At 41.8% G+C, this 18,411-nt stretch overlaps 1 protein-coding gene across 1 annotated transcript in view; it reads left to right on the forward strand.

The window, feature by feature from the left end:
- The window catches only part of Dis3l2 (DIS3 like 3'-5' exoribonuclease 2), a 356,978-nt gene that overhangs the window by 233,657 nt on the left and 104,910 nt on the right, over window positions 1-18,411 (forward strand). Inside the window, exon 12 of the mRNA XM_013021392.1 lies at window positions 6,646-6,758. Within this exon, the coding sequence (XP_012876846.1) occupies window positions 6,646-6,758 (113 nt within the window). The remainder of the gene's footprint in view (window positions 1-6,645; window positions 6,759-18,411) is intronic.

Raw genomic sequence — 18,411 nt, forward strand, 5'->3', positions numbered from 1 at the left:
AATGTATGCATTATCCTGCCCATGTAATTGTAACCCCTCTGTACAGTATGTTCACAAATAAAATAAAATAAAAGTCCTGAGGTTTATTAGCATTTGTTAAAGGCTCAGTGAATGAAGGTGGTTGTCAAGAGTATGTTTGGAAGGAGGTATTGAGAATGATGAGGTGACTCAGTATCTGGCTGCTGAAGAATTCCAGGGGCGACTATAGAGCCATAGCTGGTGCTGCCCTGTGAACAGAGCCTAGCCCCAATCTTCTTGCTTCTCGTAGCCAGATTGTTGCCCCTTGAAGAGAGATGTTTATCCTGTGCAGCCCATAAGCTGAAATTAGAGATAATAAATGTAAAATTCAAGGAGACATTTTGGCCTTCAAAGGGGAAAAGTGTACTTTCATGTTGTCTGAGGATAGTGTGGACTAGAAACTCATGATTGCCAAGTTACCTGAGGGATGGAGAACACAGGCCAGATGCTGCAGAGCAGTATGTGCCGAGCAACTGTGGACAGCACTCAGCACTGCGTGGGCAGTTAGACCTGGCTTACCTATCCTTTTTATTACTTTCTTACTCATCCAGTAAATGTCACACCAGCTATGCCTTGGGCCTTTTCCATGTCCTTCAGACTGAATACAAAGTAGAGGATCTTATGATCAGCATGTGATAACTGGTACTGAGGTATCAGGAGGCTGGGATCTGAGGATCACAGTTCAAAGCCAGCCTGGGCAGGAAAGTCTATGAGACTCTTATCTCCAATAAACCACTCAAAAAAACCTGGAAGTAGTGCTGTGGCTCAAGTAGTAGAGTGCTAGCCTTGAGCTGAAGAGCTGAGGGACAGTGCCCAGACCCAGAGTTCAAGTCCTGTAACTGACCAAAAAAAAAAAAGGAAGTACAGAAGGAGATTAAGCATAGGCCCAGCAGAGAAAGAACAGCAGAGCCCCTGGCCTGGGGGCTGTGCTGAAGAGGTCCAACACAGTGCCTGGGGTTGGGTGGTGTTGAAGAGGGAAGAGCCAGGAGGGTTAAAAATGCTAGGGAAAATCAGCTGAGGAAGAACTTTGTTGATATCACCCTCTTTACCTAGTAGTGGCAGGACAGTGAACAGAGGGTAGCATGGGCAGAATGAAATGAAAGGACTTAGGGAAAACAGGCTAATGTGTGTTTTGAAAAGAGCATTATAGGCAGTATGGAAAATGGACCTGAAAAATGTTAGGGAAAACAATGAGGAGGTCATGAACTCCTCTTTAAATGATGCTTGCCTTGGCCAAGGTGATGATGGTAAGAAGGAAGAAATGTATGGTTGTAAGAAGTATAGAAGGTAGAGTTCGGTGTGACTGGTGAACAGAGGCCTGAAAGGGTCTTGGGTTTCTTTTGGTCAGTACAGTGTGGGTTTAGTGGGGGTGGTCCCATTTCCTTGGTCTGGAACATGCAAGTAATTGGTTTGTAGATGGTGATGGATTAAGAGGGCATGTGTGACTGACTTTGTAGTAGATGTGTGCATATGTAAGTCTATAGCTCTGAGAGGTCTGGGTGAGTGAATCAAGAGTTCAAAACCCAGAAATGATGCTTGAAGTAGAGAAAGAAGGAACACAGAGGCCAGGTGCGCCAGCATGAGAGGCAAGCAAAGGAAGAGGAATGAGGAGGAGTGGCCACAGAGGGCAGACACCAGACGGCTGGCACCAAAAGAGAAGAAAAGGTTCCAAAAGGGGAAAATCACCAGGCTTCAACTGCCACTCCAATGTGAGGCTAGAATGAAAGAAAACATGTAGTACTTGTCTTTGTAGGACTGGCTTATTTACTTAATATGATGCTTTTCAGTTTAATACATTTTTTGGGTAAATGACATCATTTTATTCTTCTTAATGGCTGAGTAAAACTCCACTGTGTATATATACCACATTTTTTTGTTCATTTATCTACTGACTACCTAGGCTGATTCCATAATTTGGCTATTGTGAATAGTGCCTCAATAAACATGGATATACACATATCTCTACAGTAAGCAGACTTTGATTTTGAGGGATATAGACCAAAAGTAATGTGACTGGATCATATGAGTATTCTATTTTTAATTTTTTGAAGAAACTCCATGTTGATTTCTGTAGTGCTTGGACTTAATTACACAGGGAATATACTACTGTTTTCTGTAAGGAGGGTCCTGTTTGAGTTAAGAAGTGCTGTGTGACTCCCTCTTCCCAACATGCAAGTCTGGGTATAGGATGGACAGCCACAGCATGGGAGTCCTGGCAGACAGGACCTATGAGAGGCTCAGGATGGGGAAGCAGGGCTCTGTCTCTCCTTGTTCCCAATCTGCCCCCAGCACCCTTTGTTCTGTCTTCGCCATGTGGGTGGACTTTGCCCCTGATGATTTTTATGCACACAAGAACAGAAACAAGCTGAATGAACTTATGCACTATCAAATGCTCAACATGGCCTCCTCAGACCTGCTCCTCCACTTACAAGTTCTTTAGAGCAGCTGGAGGAGCCCCTGACAATCAGAACAAGGAAGGGAGGGAGGAGTCTTTGTATAGGCACCTGAGAGCTTGTGATAGGGATGGAAACAGGGCCCCGAGGGATGGTCTTCCCAGGCTGGTGATTGGCAGGAGCTCTTAGTACTCCCCAGCTTGGCAAAGTGTCTTTTGATAAGATATTCTCTTCCAGGAATTGTCTGCTCTCAGTTTGAAAGCACTCAGCCATAGCCATGGGTGAGACAAACCCTGCCTTCTCATCAAAGTTCAGTCTCAACTCAAATGCTACAACTTCCTGCATTACATCCTCATGGCAGTTGAGACACACCAGAACTTCTAGAGTTCACTCTAATCCTCATGTACCTATTACCATTCCCAGATTTTTGTCGACATAATGCAGTCACCCCTGAACCCATGCTAAAGAAGCCCCCAGTGATGTCCCTGGAGCTGACAGGTGGACATCAGGAGCCATCCTTGCACTGCACCAAGCATGTGTGGCTGGAATGTGATTATTTTCATTTGTAGAAAGGCCACAATAGGTTTTGATTTCTACAGACACCCTATGGAACCAGTGTCCAGTTGAGAACTCAGGAAGAACATCCTGTCTCATGTGTGGTGGTAGATTCCATTGTGCACCCTGAGTTAGCCTTCCTGCCTGCAGGCAACTTGGAAGAAGATCTAGTGTTAGATCTTGCCTCCCTCCTCCCTGGGCAAATGCCTATTTTACTTTTTGTGATGATTTACTTGTTATTGTTTTAATGGTATTAAAATGTCCATGTTTAAAAAAAAAAAAAAAGAAGTGCTGTGTGATCAGTACTATCCATTCATAGTAGGTAAAGGTAGGCTCAAGGAACCCAAGTCTGGATGGGCCTGGCCTCAACCTCCTTGGCCTCCTTGGGAAGTTTGCCATGCAACACTATCCCACAATAGGTAGCAACTCTGTTAGTCACAATAGGTAGCAACTCTGTTAGTCCTCACCATGGCACAGCCTTTTGAGTCATTAAGATAGTCATTCTGTTCCTAGCTAAAGCTGACTGTAAGCTAGAGATTTAGAAAGGAACTGCTGGGATTTTAAGGACTTACTCTTCTAATTAAAGAGACCTGGAGTTAATGGCTTAGTGGTGATTCTGTAATCAGGCATGGCTACACGTGGTTTAGGAGGTTTGCAGTAGGAACTTAAAGAGCCTTAGGGACAGGGGTGTGACTATAAACAAGCCTAGGAAAAGAACTTCTGAATCCAAAGCTAAGAATGTGGTGTCTATTAAGCCATGAGAGATAGGGAGGGATTTTGAGCAGTAGCCTGAGACAAAACATTGGGTTGTATCATCTGGCCCTGGAAGTGACTGGGGTAGAGGTGATAAAAGAGCAAAAGCTCAGGATTCAACTTGGTTTGGAATTTATCACATACTAGTTGGATTGGTTTGGACAAGTGAATTGATCCATTCTGAACCTCAAGTGTTTTGTGCAGCTGTTATCAAAATTGACTTGCCTGTGGAGTCCCTGACACAGAGGATAGACTTAACAAGGATTAGCATTTTTTTTTTCCAGTTGTGGGGCTTGTACACAAGGCCTTGCCACTGTCCCTGAGCCTCTTTGTGCTCAAGGCTAGTGCTCTACCACTTATGCCACAATGTTCCTTCCAGTTCCTGAGTGGTTAATTGGAGATAAGTGTCTCGTGGGGACTTTTCTGCCCCTGCTAGCTTCAAACTGTGATCCTCAGAGCTCAGCGTCCTGAGTAGCTAGGATTACAGGCATGAGCCACCAGTACTACATTTTTATAAGATTAGCATTTTCATAAGAATAATTGACATTACTTCATTGATATTAGACAATACTTTGTCATGTTCTGCCTGATTGCCATCTAACTTATTCCTATGTACTTTTATTACTTTTCACTATCATATGTCATTGTCACCTCATGAGTGTATCTGCCAACCACAATAGACAGTTCCTTAAGGAGAGTGATTACTATTTCCTAGTGCTGTCATCAACCAGAGTGTCCTTTCATGTATCATGAATGCAAGAAAGCACTTCCTCATAACCCGAGTGCTTCGTAAGTAGAGGATGTGTAGTGGCCAGCTATCAGTGACAGTTAGGAAGTGGCTATTCTCATTAGAGTGGCTGGCTTTGAAGGGATGTTTTCCAGAATATTAATTGGGTGAAACAAGTTCATTCAAACAGAAATTTGTATTCTGCTAAGTCATGACCCCTGGGCAAAGTGAGGCAGCCACAGAAGCTTTGGAGATTCTTCCCCTCTGCTCCCACTGCCTCAGGACTCCCAAGATTCCCTGTAGTCCAGCAGATGGAAAAACTCAACTATAAAGGTGTAGTTTGTATTACTTTGATGCAATGGATTTGTTTCCCACAGAGAAAGTCCATCAGCTAGTAGTTTCTATTCCTTTAATAGAAATGAAGGGAGAGTATTCTTTTTAATATTATGTTGGTACTAAATGTTTAGACAGCATATGCCTTATAACCTTTTGAAGATATATTATTCTCTTTCATAGAATAAAAGCTTCTGTGCCACTGCCTTATGAGTTCTGCAAGTTCACATTATGTAAATATATGTAATAAAATATTTACTTAGGGTTTCCATAAAAATGTCCAAAGCAGAAAATAAGAGAGTGTCTCTTTGCTGGTTTTAGAGGCTCTGCTGGGAATTCTGAATGAAATTCAAGCCTCTCGAATATGTTTTGATTGGCCTTTTTCATGTTTTATCTCCTGTAATGAACTCTTTGTCAGTTTGTCAATTTTCACTAAGGACAGAAAGTTCATGTGTAGTAACAATACAGAATCCAGATTTTAAATTATGGTTTATAGCATGATGTAATAATCCTTTCTCTCTTTTCCTTTAGTCAATATTTACCTGCAAGGCCAATATATTATAATCCTGACTTCAAAAGAAGATACTTTATTTTACCTTTCCCAAGTGTTGTTTTTTGATACTTGAAATATCAAAACTAGAAGCTGAGCTCTCTGTGATTTCTGGCCACAGTTGGTTGGGGTCAAGTTCCTCGATCATTGTGAGCAAGTTCACTCTTCCCAGAGACCCAGTGACACAGCTGCCTCCCTGTGAGAGTGAGGTCACTGAATGGAGTGACAGGCTGGTTTCTCCCAGATCTCCAGACAGCCCTTCCCCTGTAGGAGTCAAGTCCAAGGCATTATTACTCTGTAGCAGAAGCTACTCTCTTAAACGACTTTAGTTTTCCCTAATGTATAAAAGTTATAAGATTGGACAGAAGAACTGGAAAAAATGCCCTGTAGGAGTATCTCTGAGTTCAGAGCAGATTAAAAATAGGAAATATTAAATTCTTTTCCTTCCCAGAGCCCCATATCCACACTAGATGTTTGAAAAACTGAAAGAATTATCCCCCAGTGAAAAGGACTAGGATGATAGTAAAGATCTAAAATCCTGCAGATAAGATGTCTGGTTCTTTAGGATTGATCTTCCAGATCTGCAAAGATACACATGGGGATTTGTGAATAAGGTCTACAAATCCAACTGTCTGTCCATCAGGACTTACAGTGAGCCCTCAGGTAGACTCAGATCAACTTCAGCTGAATGAGGCCATTTTGAATCTCCCTATAGATTTTATTTTTAATTGGCTTGAATATGTGGCAAAGGTATTTCCTGGCAGTTCAAGACTTCTGGTGCTCTTAGTATCTGGAATCTCAGGACAAAGACTCTCTTCCTATGCCAAGACCAGTCATTGTCGATAGGGTGGGACTTAGTAGAATTGTATCAAGTGTATTATTCTTTAGTTCAAGAAACTTCAGCCTTGTACATGTATCTTCAACGTGTCTGTCTGTCTTTGATGCTGTCTTCAAAGTATATGCTTATTTTACTTACGTATTTTTATAGTCTGTTCATTTTGTGTATTTTCATATGCACATATATAATTACATAGATATATATGCATACATATGCATATGTGTTTGTGTTCATGTATTTCATAACTGATAGATGAATTATAATATGTTCAAGGGTAAATCATAGGTTTCTAACTCATGATTAGGAAAGTGACACTAGTGTTGGTCACAGGGCTTAGGAGAAGTATCTGGAACCACCACTCATAGGCCATGCCTGTGGAAAGGACATGTGATCATACAGGAGTTACCTGGCCTTCCCCTCCAGCCCTGCCTCCCCCCCTCCCCCCCGCAGCCTGATGATTTTTCTTGTACATTTATAGGCACCTTCGAAGTGGGCGTCCATATTGCTGATGTGAGTTATTTCATTCCTGAGGGGTCCAGCCTGGATAAGGTGGCTGCTGAGAGAACTACAAGTGTCTACTTGGTTCAGAAGGTAAAAATGAGTCTCCAGTTTCTTAGATTTAAAAGTATGCTTTCATTTAGTGTTTTTCCCTGCTTTTCCTTTACTTCTCCCTTTTCTTTCTTTCTTTTTTTTACTTCTCCCTTTTCTTAAAAAATATATATGAAGAATAGTCTTATGTGAATCTTTGTACCTAATAATTTCTGAAGAAAAGTACTTATCCTGGGAGAGTGTCATGACACATTTCCTAAAAGGCCAGAAGAAGACACAAATTTTCCTCTCTGGCCTCACCTTGGTGTGGCTCTGCCATATAAGTATCTCCAACAGCGATCAACTTCAGAAAGAAATGAGGGAAAATGCTTTCAAATGGTTATTCTAAAGCAGGGCCCAAGAAATTCAGCCCACACTAGTCATCAGTGTTTGTGCAGTTTGGAGAAACAAGGTAACCAGGAGGAACTGAAGCTTTTTCCTCTAGACCCAACTCCACTGTTCTGCTAAGTCAGTGTTCACGGACCTCTCCCTACTCCCCTGTGAAAGGTGGAATTGACTAGACCATCTTCAGATTTCCATTCTGTACTGTAGCTGTAACCATGAGAATCCATCCCTTTAACAAGTATTTATAACAAGTACCAGGTCCTGCCAGACATTGCAGAAGGCTCTGGATTTAGTGATGAATACAAGAACACACGTGGTTATTTCTACCACTCTGCCGTTGTTGCAGTTTACAAATTCTTCTGCCTTTCTTTCATGCTTTCTAACACTATCTGTCTGCTCACTTAGTTCACCTTACGTTTTTGGTTGTCTTGACTTTTACTTTCTACCTGGATTCTGTGAACTCAGTAGTTAAATGTGGATCTCTAGATAGCCTGGCTCAAATCTTTCCTCCTCCCTCCCTAGCTCTCCCTCCCTAGGACCTGCCTTCTGGTATTTTCTCATTGACTGTACTAGGGTGAGAAGTATATCTCACTACCCACCCTACATTCCAAGGTGCTCTGAAAGCTGAATGCCATTTTCTTGGCTCAATTTCTCAGGAACCAGAGGCCAGTCCAAGTTCCAAGCCATCACTATTCTGGGAACTTCCAAATATCGTCACCCAGGGAATAGCTCCTAGTCTTTCTCCTATGCCTAATTTGGCTGGTGGCTCCCACTGCTAGCATGTCTTTGTGCATACCCTTCTGGCAGAGGAAATACTACTTTGTTCTCTACCCTCACAAATAGCATGTCTTGGTAGTCTGTTGTATTTTGGCTGCTGACTCTCCAACTCCTGAGAAGATTCTCTTTGTCTACCTCCATTACATGGAACAGTTAATGGAGTACCAAGCTGTAGCTGTGAGGAAACCACCCACATAGAGAACCTGGGGAGGCCGTGAAAGGAGGGTTCTCTGAGCTCTGTGCCTTATAAGCCTATAGACCTTGGCCTGAGCATTTTTGGTATGTCTACAAGATAATCTTCCCTTCCTTTCTTACCTCCTTTCAGAAACTTGTTCTCTTGACTACCTGCATCTTAACTTCCTGCTGCTCCCCAGAATGGATTGTCCTATTGCAGATGTGTTGTATACATGCTGTTATTGTAGGCCTCAAGGGTGCTATGTACTGCTCAGCCTGGAAATATCCCACCCTTAGAGTGCCACCAAAGCTATCCCTATGTTCTCATTCTTGAACCCCGGCCATAGAAAGGCTGAGTTTCATTCTGGCAGCATACGGGGATAATGGACCATTTTACAAACTAGTGTTTTGCCTTCTGTTTGTTCCCCACTCATGCTATGATATTATCATTGACTGTTTCATGTCTATTCTGCTTTCTGGATTCCCTGGGCACTATCTTCCTACTCGCCACTCACTCTCACACCCTTGACTGAGATTCCAAGTACATAACTGGCCTGGGGCCTACAGCTTAGAACTGTGGCAGGCATACTTTCTTCTTATACCTGAAACCAAAGCTGTCTATCAACAGACCTCAGTTTACATTAGGGGTTTCTTGGCCTCTTCCTATTTCCTGTGGAACCCATATCAGGACTACTAGACTTTTAAGAACCCATCATCTTCTGTGCCTTTTTCTGGGTGCATAAAGTTAGGACACTTCCCACTGCAGTCATACCTTGCAGCACCTATGACACATGAAAGAGAAAATTCTGAATCGGGAGCTGCATAGTTATTCACGCCCAGGTTTGAGAATTGGAGTGGCCAGGACATTAGATGACCTCTGTTCACAGTGAAGAAATTATAAAAGAGCCAGAACCTTTAGGGACCATCCAATGGGAATGAACATTGATTAGCTAGATGATTAGAACTTCAGCTGTTCTCTACCAGTTTTTGTACTAAGCAGACCATCTTCTTAGTTGACTCCTGTGCCCTTCTTAAAGCTAGATGCAGTGCATTTGTCTCTATTGCTCACAATATCTCTGGCATCTGTGTTCAGTCTGTAGTAGGTGCAGGAGCTAACGGGAATTAAGCACACATTTCTGATCCACCAGTCTTTGAACACAGCATGCGAAGCTTCTTCCCTGATACGATGTCCTCCATGGCCACAAATTCGCAGCCCCCACAGTCTGTCATTGTGTGTATCAATGGCTCTTCTGGAGCACAGTACTTCAACAACAGCTTTCATCTTGTTTGTTTTTTCTTGTTTCTTTGTATTTTAATATTTTTATTCTCCTAATCTTTATACATAAACATAAAGGGGCCTACTAACCTGGTATTAGAATTACCTTTTGTATACAACCCTATTCTACTGACAGCATTCCTTGTCTACAGTTTCCTGCACTCCTTTACTTATATCAATGTCATCATTCATAGTGACTATAGCTTCCCTGTCTAATAGATTAGCCAGCTACCTAAGAAATCTTAGTTATCTAGGAGGACCCAAGATTTTCTGGCAGGCTGAGAAGGGGAAAAAGACTACACAGTCAGTTCTAAGTCTCCCTGAGAACATCTACACAGAAGACACTGTCTGCTGTTTGTAAATTTACACATACCCTCTGCTAGTACAAGAGCTTGTTCCATAGATCTTCAGTCATTAAATCCTCTCCTGCTTACCTTGCCCTTACAATTCTTCTATATTCCTCCAGCTCTGCCATACTTACTTGGACAAAATAAGATAAGGATCCCAAAACAAATATCTTTTAGTCTATGACATTTGATCATACCATAACTAATTTGCATTAACTTTGCTGGGAAAGATGTTAGAAAGATAGGGAAAATAGCTTCAACCTCAAAGATGCATAAAATGCATACCCAACAGCATGACTAAAATAGCAAGACAGAAAGGCTTATGATGTAAGACTGTCACAGCTGGGGAAAGGGAACTTGGTACCATAACTTTGGAAAACTGCTTCACAGTATCTTCTAAAGCTGAATGTATACATACCTTCTGGCCCAGAAGATTTAGAGATGTACCAGGTACAAACATGTATTATGTATGTGTATAACAAAAAATACATGAGAATGTTCATTGGAGCACTATTCAAGATAGCTAGAAATGGAAAACTACTTAATACCCATCCCTGTAAAATGAATAGATTACAATATGCTCACCAAGTGGGAGGTTAAAAAGCAAGAATGAATGAATAACAGCTCACACATACTCATAATGGTGAGAGAAACCAGACCCAAGAGCACACATTACACGATTCCATTTATGCAAGTTCAAAAATAGGCAAAGGTGATTGATTCTATTAGAATTCAGTGTGGTGACCTATGGAAGGAAGCAGGGCTCAAGCAGAGGGGCTGCCCATGAGAATTAGTCTGGATTCTGACTATGAGTGTTCAGTTTGTAAAAACATATCTAGCCTCTTATTTATAACCCATGTACTTCTCTGCATATATGGTATATTTAAAAATAAAAATTTAAAAATTTTTGAGGCTTTAGGGGAGGTGATTTCGAATCCATTTTTGCTCTTTTGACCATCCCATCTAGGTCCTCCTTCTTAGAGAGGTTGGCCCTCCTGAGAACATGGTTCTGACACTTGCATTTGACTCCACATAATGTGACCTCAGGGTGGAATCATCCCATTTACACTTTGCCTCAAAATGCTGTTGGCCAAACCTAGCCTTTGCCTGGCCCAGACCTCTTCATGAAAGAAGATGAGCCTCCGGATTCCTTTTATCTACAAAAACTGTAATATTATGATAAAGAGCACAATCGAAGCAATCTCTCACACTTTGACGTAATCCCTTTAAACTTTAAAGCTCACATCAGGTAAATAAATATGAAGCTTTTCTCCCTATTGGGAAAATTTTAACTCTGTTCTTCAAGTTTAGCTAAGAATTTTAGAAACCATTAGAGATTTTTCTTTTAAGCAGGTGGTTTTCTCTATCCAGCTGCTGCATTTTCCCTTTCTAACCAGGAATTCTGTTTCAAAATTAGAAATTGGGTTAAATAACTAAGCATAGTTTCTTCTCTGTTCTTTTTTGGTTTTGTGATCATCACAGTTCTTGAGTCTCTCTTTGGGACTGCCATTGGAACTCTGCTGCTAAGTTCTGGAGGTAGGGAGCTGTGAAGAAGAAAGGTCTGAGAACCTCTGCTGTTAGGCCCTGCTTCAGGTTTGGCAGGGTGCTCAGCACTGACCCACAACCTTGGACAGCAGCAGCTGTGCATTCTGATGCCTTTGAACCACTGCTCCGACCTTTCCTCCTACTCGTTTTTGTTTCTTAAAGGACTGTGTCCAGGAACTTTTCTGCTGTTTTCACTTTACTTTGCCTATAAAGATCTTCTTAAAAGCTGGATAAGCTGCCTTTCCCCTCTCCAGAGTCTCTGCTTTCTCATTTGGCAGAATCATTTTTCCCAAATTCATCACCCCGGGAAAGGAGGGTGGAGGTGGATGGGAGTTCTGGTTGATTTCCCATCTATAGGGAGTATGGCTCTGACTTCTTTTCATCCAGGCGTTGACCTATGAGTGACTGATGGTCAGAATTACAATCTAAGCTTGGTTTTGGGAATGATCCCATAGAGGCAGACAATATACAATGAAACCAATCTTGGTCCAAACTTCATCTCACTGACTTTTAAATGAAATTCTTTTTGCTGAGATTTTACCCACAATAATAAGTACTTGGTAACTTTTGCTAGCAAGGGTGATGGTCAGGCTGAAAGATAAAAAATTAAATAGTGTCCATTGAAATCATGAGAAAACAAAACACTCTTTTTTTTTGGTCAAAAGATGGTTGTTTAAGGACAGGAGACATCTATCTACCCAACTTTTCTCAGAGGACAGGATATCTGCATAGTTAATATCTGTCAAACATTTTCTGAGAGAGAGAAATACAATGTAATTTTAATTTTCAAGGTAAATTTTTAATAAGTGAATTCAGTTTTAAAACTAACAGAAAACCTAAACAGTTGAAATCTAAACCTAAATTTTCAGCCTAGTGACCGAAGCACTCTTGTTATTTTAGGTGTAAAACAGCTCAAATGAAAGTTCGCCCATAAATCTCTACGCTATTTTATTGGTACTGCTTTATATAGAGAGATCAAAGATTGGAATTGGAAGCCTGTCTTCATGGAGAGTCCAAAAAGTTTTAAGATGTTCCTCTCTGACACCAGCAGGTTGTCAGAATGTTGATGTTTTGTTAATGTCAAACTGTGTAGCAAAGAGTTGATCAAATTCTGAACCCATAGAAGTGTTGATATGAAAAAGAAAACTCTTTAAACAGAGATGTTGGCGGGCAGATGAATTACCTATTTCCTTTAAGTTGTTTCAATGTGTAAGTAGGGAGCTAGCTGAGCATAAGTTGGTGTTAAAACCTCAAAGTCCTCAGAGAGAAGTTGTCAGGCTTCATAGCTAGGTGGGTGGGCCCAAAGGATGTTGAGGGAGTTTGAGTGGGAAGCCAGCCAGGGCTTGGGCTGAAAGGGACAGAGAGAGCGCTAGGTGGGTTGTAGGTGTCTAGCCTCAGTTTGACTGCTCATCCTTCCTGCTCCTTCTTCTTAGATGATTGATTCTCCCCCTCTGTGGCCCTTTCGGTTGGTCACAGGGCTCTCCTGGCTAACCCGCTGCTGAACTTGGCCAGCCTGCCCGCTGTGGCTTTTGCAGATGTTTCTGCTCTCTGAGGCTAATGTAAGATTTTATAGTCTTGTTGGTACCCCCACCCAGCTGTCTTGGGCAGTGGTGTATTGACCCAAATGATCACTTCTCTCAATTCTCCCAAGGTTTGGTCCAGAATGCTTAGAAAGTCAAAGTCCTGTTATCCGACCCTTCTTTCCACAGCCAGCTTTTAGGCTTTCTCTTGACCCAACTTTGGACTTGGCATCCTTCAAGCTCCTTTCCTTTTCCACTTCCAAAAGTACTATCAAGACTCCACCCAATTAGCATTTATTGAGTACCAATAATGTGCAAGGTGCTAGAATGCAAAGATGAGATGAATTCTGATCTTCCCTAAGGAGCAAACATTTCACAATACGCTGGGTTGCCCTGGGTTACAGAAGTACCATTCCCAATGAAGTTTCATCTCCCTGGCTTGGTAATAGAAGGCATTTTCTGCAAGGACTGGTAGGTGTTACACAATAATCAATCTGTGAACAGTGTTTCTCTGTTTCACTGGAAAGTGTTTATGTTCCAGGTGGAGACTAGAAATGTTGTGTTCAAGGAGCTATATGTAGCTTGGAAGTGCTAGGGTGTGAGTTGCAAGGGGAGCCAAGAAGTAAAGTTAGGGAAAGGCCTGGAATGGCAGGCTAAGAAGCCTGGCTTTCCCTAAGAGCTCTCTTTCCATCAAAGTAGAAAATCACCTGAATACTCTGGTTGAGGGAGAATGAAGCCACCGCAAGGATCATTATCAGTACCAAGGTCCTTCTCCCATGAGGTTTTGAGTAAGTGCTCAAAGAATCTCCAGAGAGTTTCCTAATACTATAGGGTCTTACTGCATCCCAGAAGAATGAGGGCAACCAATGTCTTCAGCCTAGTGCTAGGTGACATCTGATAGTTTTACAACCACCCCAGTATATTCTCCTTACCTCCCCAGCTATCACACAGCCAGAAGTAGGGAAAGGCAAAGTGTACAGAATGGAAGAAACTACCTCCCCATTAGCTTTACTGTTCCCTTGGAGGTAGGGTTACAGAGGTCAGCTTCTACTTCGCAGCTAAAAATCACCCTTCATTCCTAGACTGACCACAGAGGGTCCAGTCTTGATGGAACTTTTTGGCTTAGTTAGAGATTGTTTTTCTGTATATGCTTTATTTTTTTGAGACAGTTTTACTATATATTCCAGGTGTGCCTCAAATGTAGTCCTCCTGCCTCCATTTCTGAACTCTGGAATTATTAAAGATTTTTTTGGTTCCACTGAAAGTATTTGGACCCTCTTTTATCCATAGAGGAGGCAAAAGTCTAATTATGTACTGAATCCAGCTCATCTATTATTTGGAAGGTAAAGGCAACATGCCTTTAAATGAATGGGGTTGCAGGTAAACATTGAGTGGAGTTTAGTAAGAAGAAACGGAAGTCTGGAGAACAAAGATGTTGGTGAAACTTCAGCAGCACACATACTAAAACTGGAAGGATAGATTAGTGCTGCCCTTACGCAAAGACTACACACAAATTTCAGAAGTGTTCCATGTTTAAAAAAAATAAGTTGTATTAGCTTGTTTTTTTAGTTACTGCAATGAAATACCTGAAGCTGGTTTGTTAACCTAGTTCTGGAGATTGAATGTCCAAATGCATAGTATCAGCTCAGACAAGCCTCTATCTACCATTTATTTGTCTACATTGCTTCCTGATAGATGATACAACAGTGGCAGGAGTTATGGGCAAGGGAGAGATCACATGGCTAGACAGGAAGCCAGGGTAGAGGGAAGACCAGTATTGGCCATACCTCTTGAAACTCCCACCACCTTTCAACACTGCCATACTGGGGACCAAGCTCTGAACACTCAAACCAGGTTCAAACTATAAAAGTCCAAACTATAACAGAGGTCTTATGCAGAATTACTTCCACTCCAGAACTCTGGAATTCAAGCCTTCTTCACAGAGCAAATCAAGACCATTTGGGAGACTATTAAACTGTATCATGAGAGGAAAAGAGACAAGTGTCCATGTTGGAGAGAGATTTGAAATGTAAGATCTGCATTCAGGACTCTGGCACTGACTGGATGTAGTAGGGCAAGGAAAATGGAAGAATCTCAACAAAGTGGTGGAGATGGAAGGTTGTGAGGATGTGGTACATTGTTTTTGAGGAAGTTTTAAAGAAGTTATGTGATTAGCTTATTTGACTGGGGAAAAGATACTGCTTTTAACAGGGAAAAGATACTGCTCTTATCAGAGAAAAAAATATCAACACAGGAGCAGGTGGGGGGATGGGGAAGAGGAGTGCTGGACTCTTGTCTTCTCCATGTGATATTTGAGGAATCCATGGATGCCCAAGTTAAGGTATCCTCATAGAAGGGGGGTCTTATTCCAAGCAGTGGCTGGGTTAGGAGTGCAGATATGGGAAGGACTTATGTATACACAATAGTACAAACCCAGAGAGAAGAGATCCCTCAGGAGACAGTGCCGTGGAAGAGAAGAAAGCAGAGGGATAGTGGTAAGGAACCAATGATAAGGAGCTAGCTGAGAAAGGATCTAGAAAGGGTTTTATTAAGGATCTGGTTGTTGTTTATTAAAAAAAAATATGTATACTTTCCCCTGAGTATGGTCATGGGTGTGAAGAATTAAAACAAAGGCTTTGTATCAGCATGTTATCATTCTTAAGGACTGGGCCTCACAAAGTTTGCATTGTCATGCTTTGGTTTGGTATCTCCTAACATTAGTACAGTGAACGCACTATCTTGTGATTCAGAAATAAAGGAAGGAGGGGGAGAAAAGTGAGAGGCACAAACCATTTTGAGAAATCTGTATGACAAGTGAGGGAGAAGGAAAGATTGGGGAGAAGAATGGTACCTGTGGGTAAGAAAGACAACTCTAGCATTGTGTTCTAGCTCATGATCAAAGACCAGCCAAACAGGGAGCTCACAGAGAAGATCTAGGCTTTGGATAGAGGCACCAGAGTATACATGTCAAGTTGGAGAGCAGAGTTGGAAGATGTGAAGGAAAATAGTAGAAGGGTGCTGAGAAGGGGTTGAGACTGACAGTCTCAGTCTCTCTGTGAAGGAGACCTGAGCTTTTCTGCTGAGAAAGGTTGAGAAGAGTCAGGTAGATTGTATCTGAATGGCATAGGAAAGAACTGACAAAAAATGAGAGTGAGGCTGGCCACAGGGTTTGTAGAATTGAGGCAGTAGGAGTGAGGGAGCTGGGCACTGAAGTGATCTGTACTGAGCAGAAAAGCTGAGGAGGGAAAGGTAGGGGAAAAAATCAAGAGACTTGAGCTGGAAATGTGACTCAAGTGAGTGCCAGCCAAACAAGCAAGCTGAGTGTGAAACCCTCAGTTCAAACCCTAGAACTACCAAAAACAAACAAAAAGATCAAGAGGGGCTTGGCACAGTGCTGGCAGTAGCAGGGCTCTCAGTTACAGTTAGACATGGCTATTTCTGCCCCCTCACACCAGTTTGGAGTGTGTCTAGGTACTGTAGCAGGCCCCATGTCATGGTTGTGCTATCCAGGGTCCAGGTTATCAGAGGGGCCACCTGCTGTTCTTTCATTTCTCTAGCCCTCCTCTATAGGGATACCTGCTTGAATGGGGTTGTGGAAGATGCATTCACAGTGACCCCAGCAGGACCAGGCTGATTTATGAGCGCCTGGAATATGTCAGACCACAAGTGTGATCATAACCTCTCAATTTCTTCTCTTTTGAAAGACAAGATGCCTAGATACCTATTTACCAAACTGTATGGGCACAAAGATGATTTCTTCCATTCCTGATCTGGTGAAGGGTTTACTAAAAGGGAACGCTTCTTAAAAATATAAATTAATTATACTATCTCAGAAGTTTTCATGTTTCTCTTCTTTATAAGCACTTAGGTTCTTTGGCCTCTGACCATGGTAGTATGAGTAGCCAAGCAGTTTTGATAACCTGGGCAGCTATTGAGTGTGCTGATTATTTCCTTTATATTTAAATACTAGGTGCCTGTGACATTTTAAAGTAAAATGTTTAGCTAGAAGTCTGCCAAGTATTGTATAAAATGATTTATGTGATACAGGAAGTATAAAAACAGGTCATCTACAGATTTAAGGTGCCTGTTGTGTGTCAGATGCTAGTTAGGGAGACAGGGAAAGACCTTGTTTTTGTTCTTAGGAGTTCTGTGATCTGGAAGTGGGAGATACACTAGAGAAGCAACCAGGATGCAGGATGCTGTCTGGTTGATGCTATGGAGGAATGCAGAAGATTAGAGAGAGTGGAAGGAGTGGCTTGCTCTTTGAGACTTCTTTACATTGTCTTTGAAAGAAAAGAGGAATTGCAAAACATAGTACATTCTCTGCCTGGGGGAGACCAGAGAAGCCAAATCTAGAAGCATGTGCATAGGTTTGCCAGATGCAAAGTGTTCAGAAAGGTGTTCCAGAAAAAGAGAATAGCATGTGCATGAACTAGAACAATAAGCAGACAGGCTAGGTGAAGGGCTTGCAGAAAGATGGCACAAGCGGCTGGTGTTATGGATGGAGGGGAATGCCCAGACCAAGGCTGAATGGCAGGAAGACTGATCCAGGTGATGATGCAGTGGCTAGGAACCCTAGAGGGTTTTTTTCCCCTTTCTTTCTTTTAGGCGGCACTGGGTTTGAATTCAAAGCCATTTGCTTCCTAGGCAAGCACTCTACCACTGAAACATTCCTTTTATTTATTTTTCAAATAGAGTCTTAACTAGGCTAGCCTTGGACTACAATCCTGCTACCTTTTCCTCCCAGATAGCTGAGATTATAGATGTATGTCAGCATTACCTAACACTATCTAGATTGTTGAGATGGGATCTTGCTAACTTTTTGCCCAGGCTGGCCTCAATCCATGATGTTCCTCTTCACTGCTTCCTAAGTATCTGGGATAACATAAGTAAACAACTACAGATGGCTTGAGCTGACTTTTATCTAGCATTTCTAATATTCAAAGTCTTTTTTTAGTACATTTGAAATGAGTTTCAATGTGACATTTTCAAACATGTATATAATGAACTTTGATCATATTCACCCCCCACATTACTCTGTAGTTTCTTCCTCTTCCCAAATAGACCTTCTTCTGCAGTCATATCCTCTTTTTCTCTTAACTCTAGATTCAACATAGAGGAGAAAACATGTGGTATAGGCTTCTGTCTTTCAAAAGAGAATACCACATGTATATTTCACTTAACATGATATCCAGTTCCATCGTTTCTCCTGCAAATGACATAATTTCTCTCTTCTTTATGGCAGAATAAAGCTGTTGTGTATATATACACCACCATCTGTTGATGGACACAGACTGATTCCATAAGTTGGCTATTGTGAATAGTGTTGTAATAAATGTGGATACATATCTGTTTCTGTTGTATGGTGACTTGCTGACTTGAGGTTTATACCCAGAAGTGTATAGCTAGATCATGGTAGTTCCATTTTTAGTTTTTAGGTGAACCCACATACTGATTTCCATAGTGGTTAAACTAGTTTATAATCCTACCAACAGTGTAGAGTTCCTTTATCCCATATTCTTAACAGCATGTCTTGTTTTTGCTTTCTTTTTTTTTAGGGGGGGTGTCCGGTCATGGGCCTTAGCTCTGGGCCTGGGCGCTTCCCTCAGCTCTGAAGGCTAGCACTCTACCACTTGAGCCACAGCACCACTTCCGGCTTTTTTTTTTTTTTT

This window comes from Dipodomys ordii, unplaced genomic scaffold, assembly GCF_000151885.1.
Source record: "Dipodomys ordii isolate 6190 unplaced genomic scaffold, Dord_2.0 Scaffold1, whole genome shotgun sequence".
Classification (NCBI taxonomy): Eukaryota; Metazoa; Chordata; class Mammalia; order Rodentia; family Heteromyidae; genus Dipodomys; species Dipodomys ordii.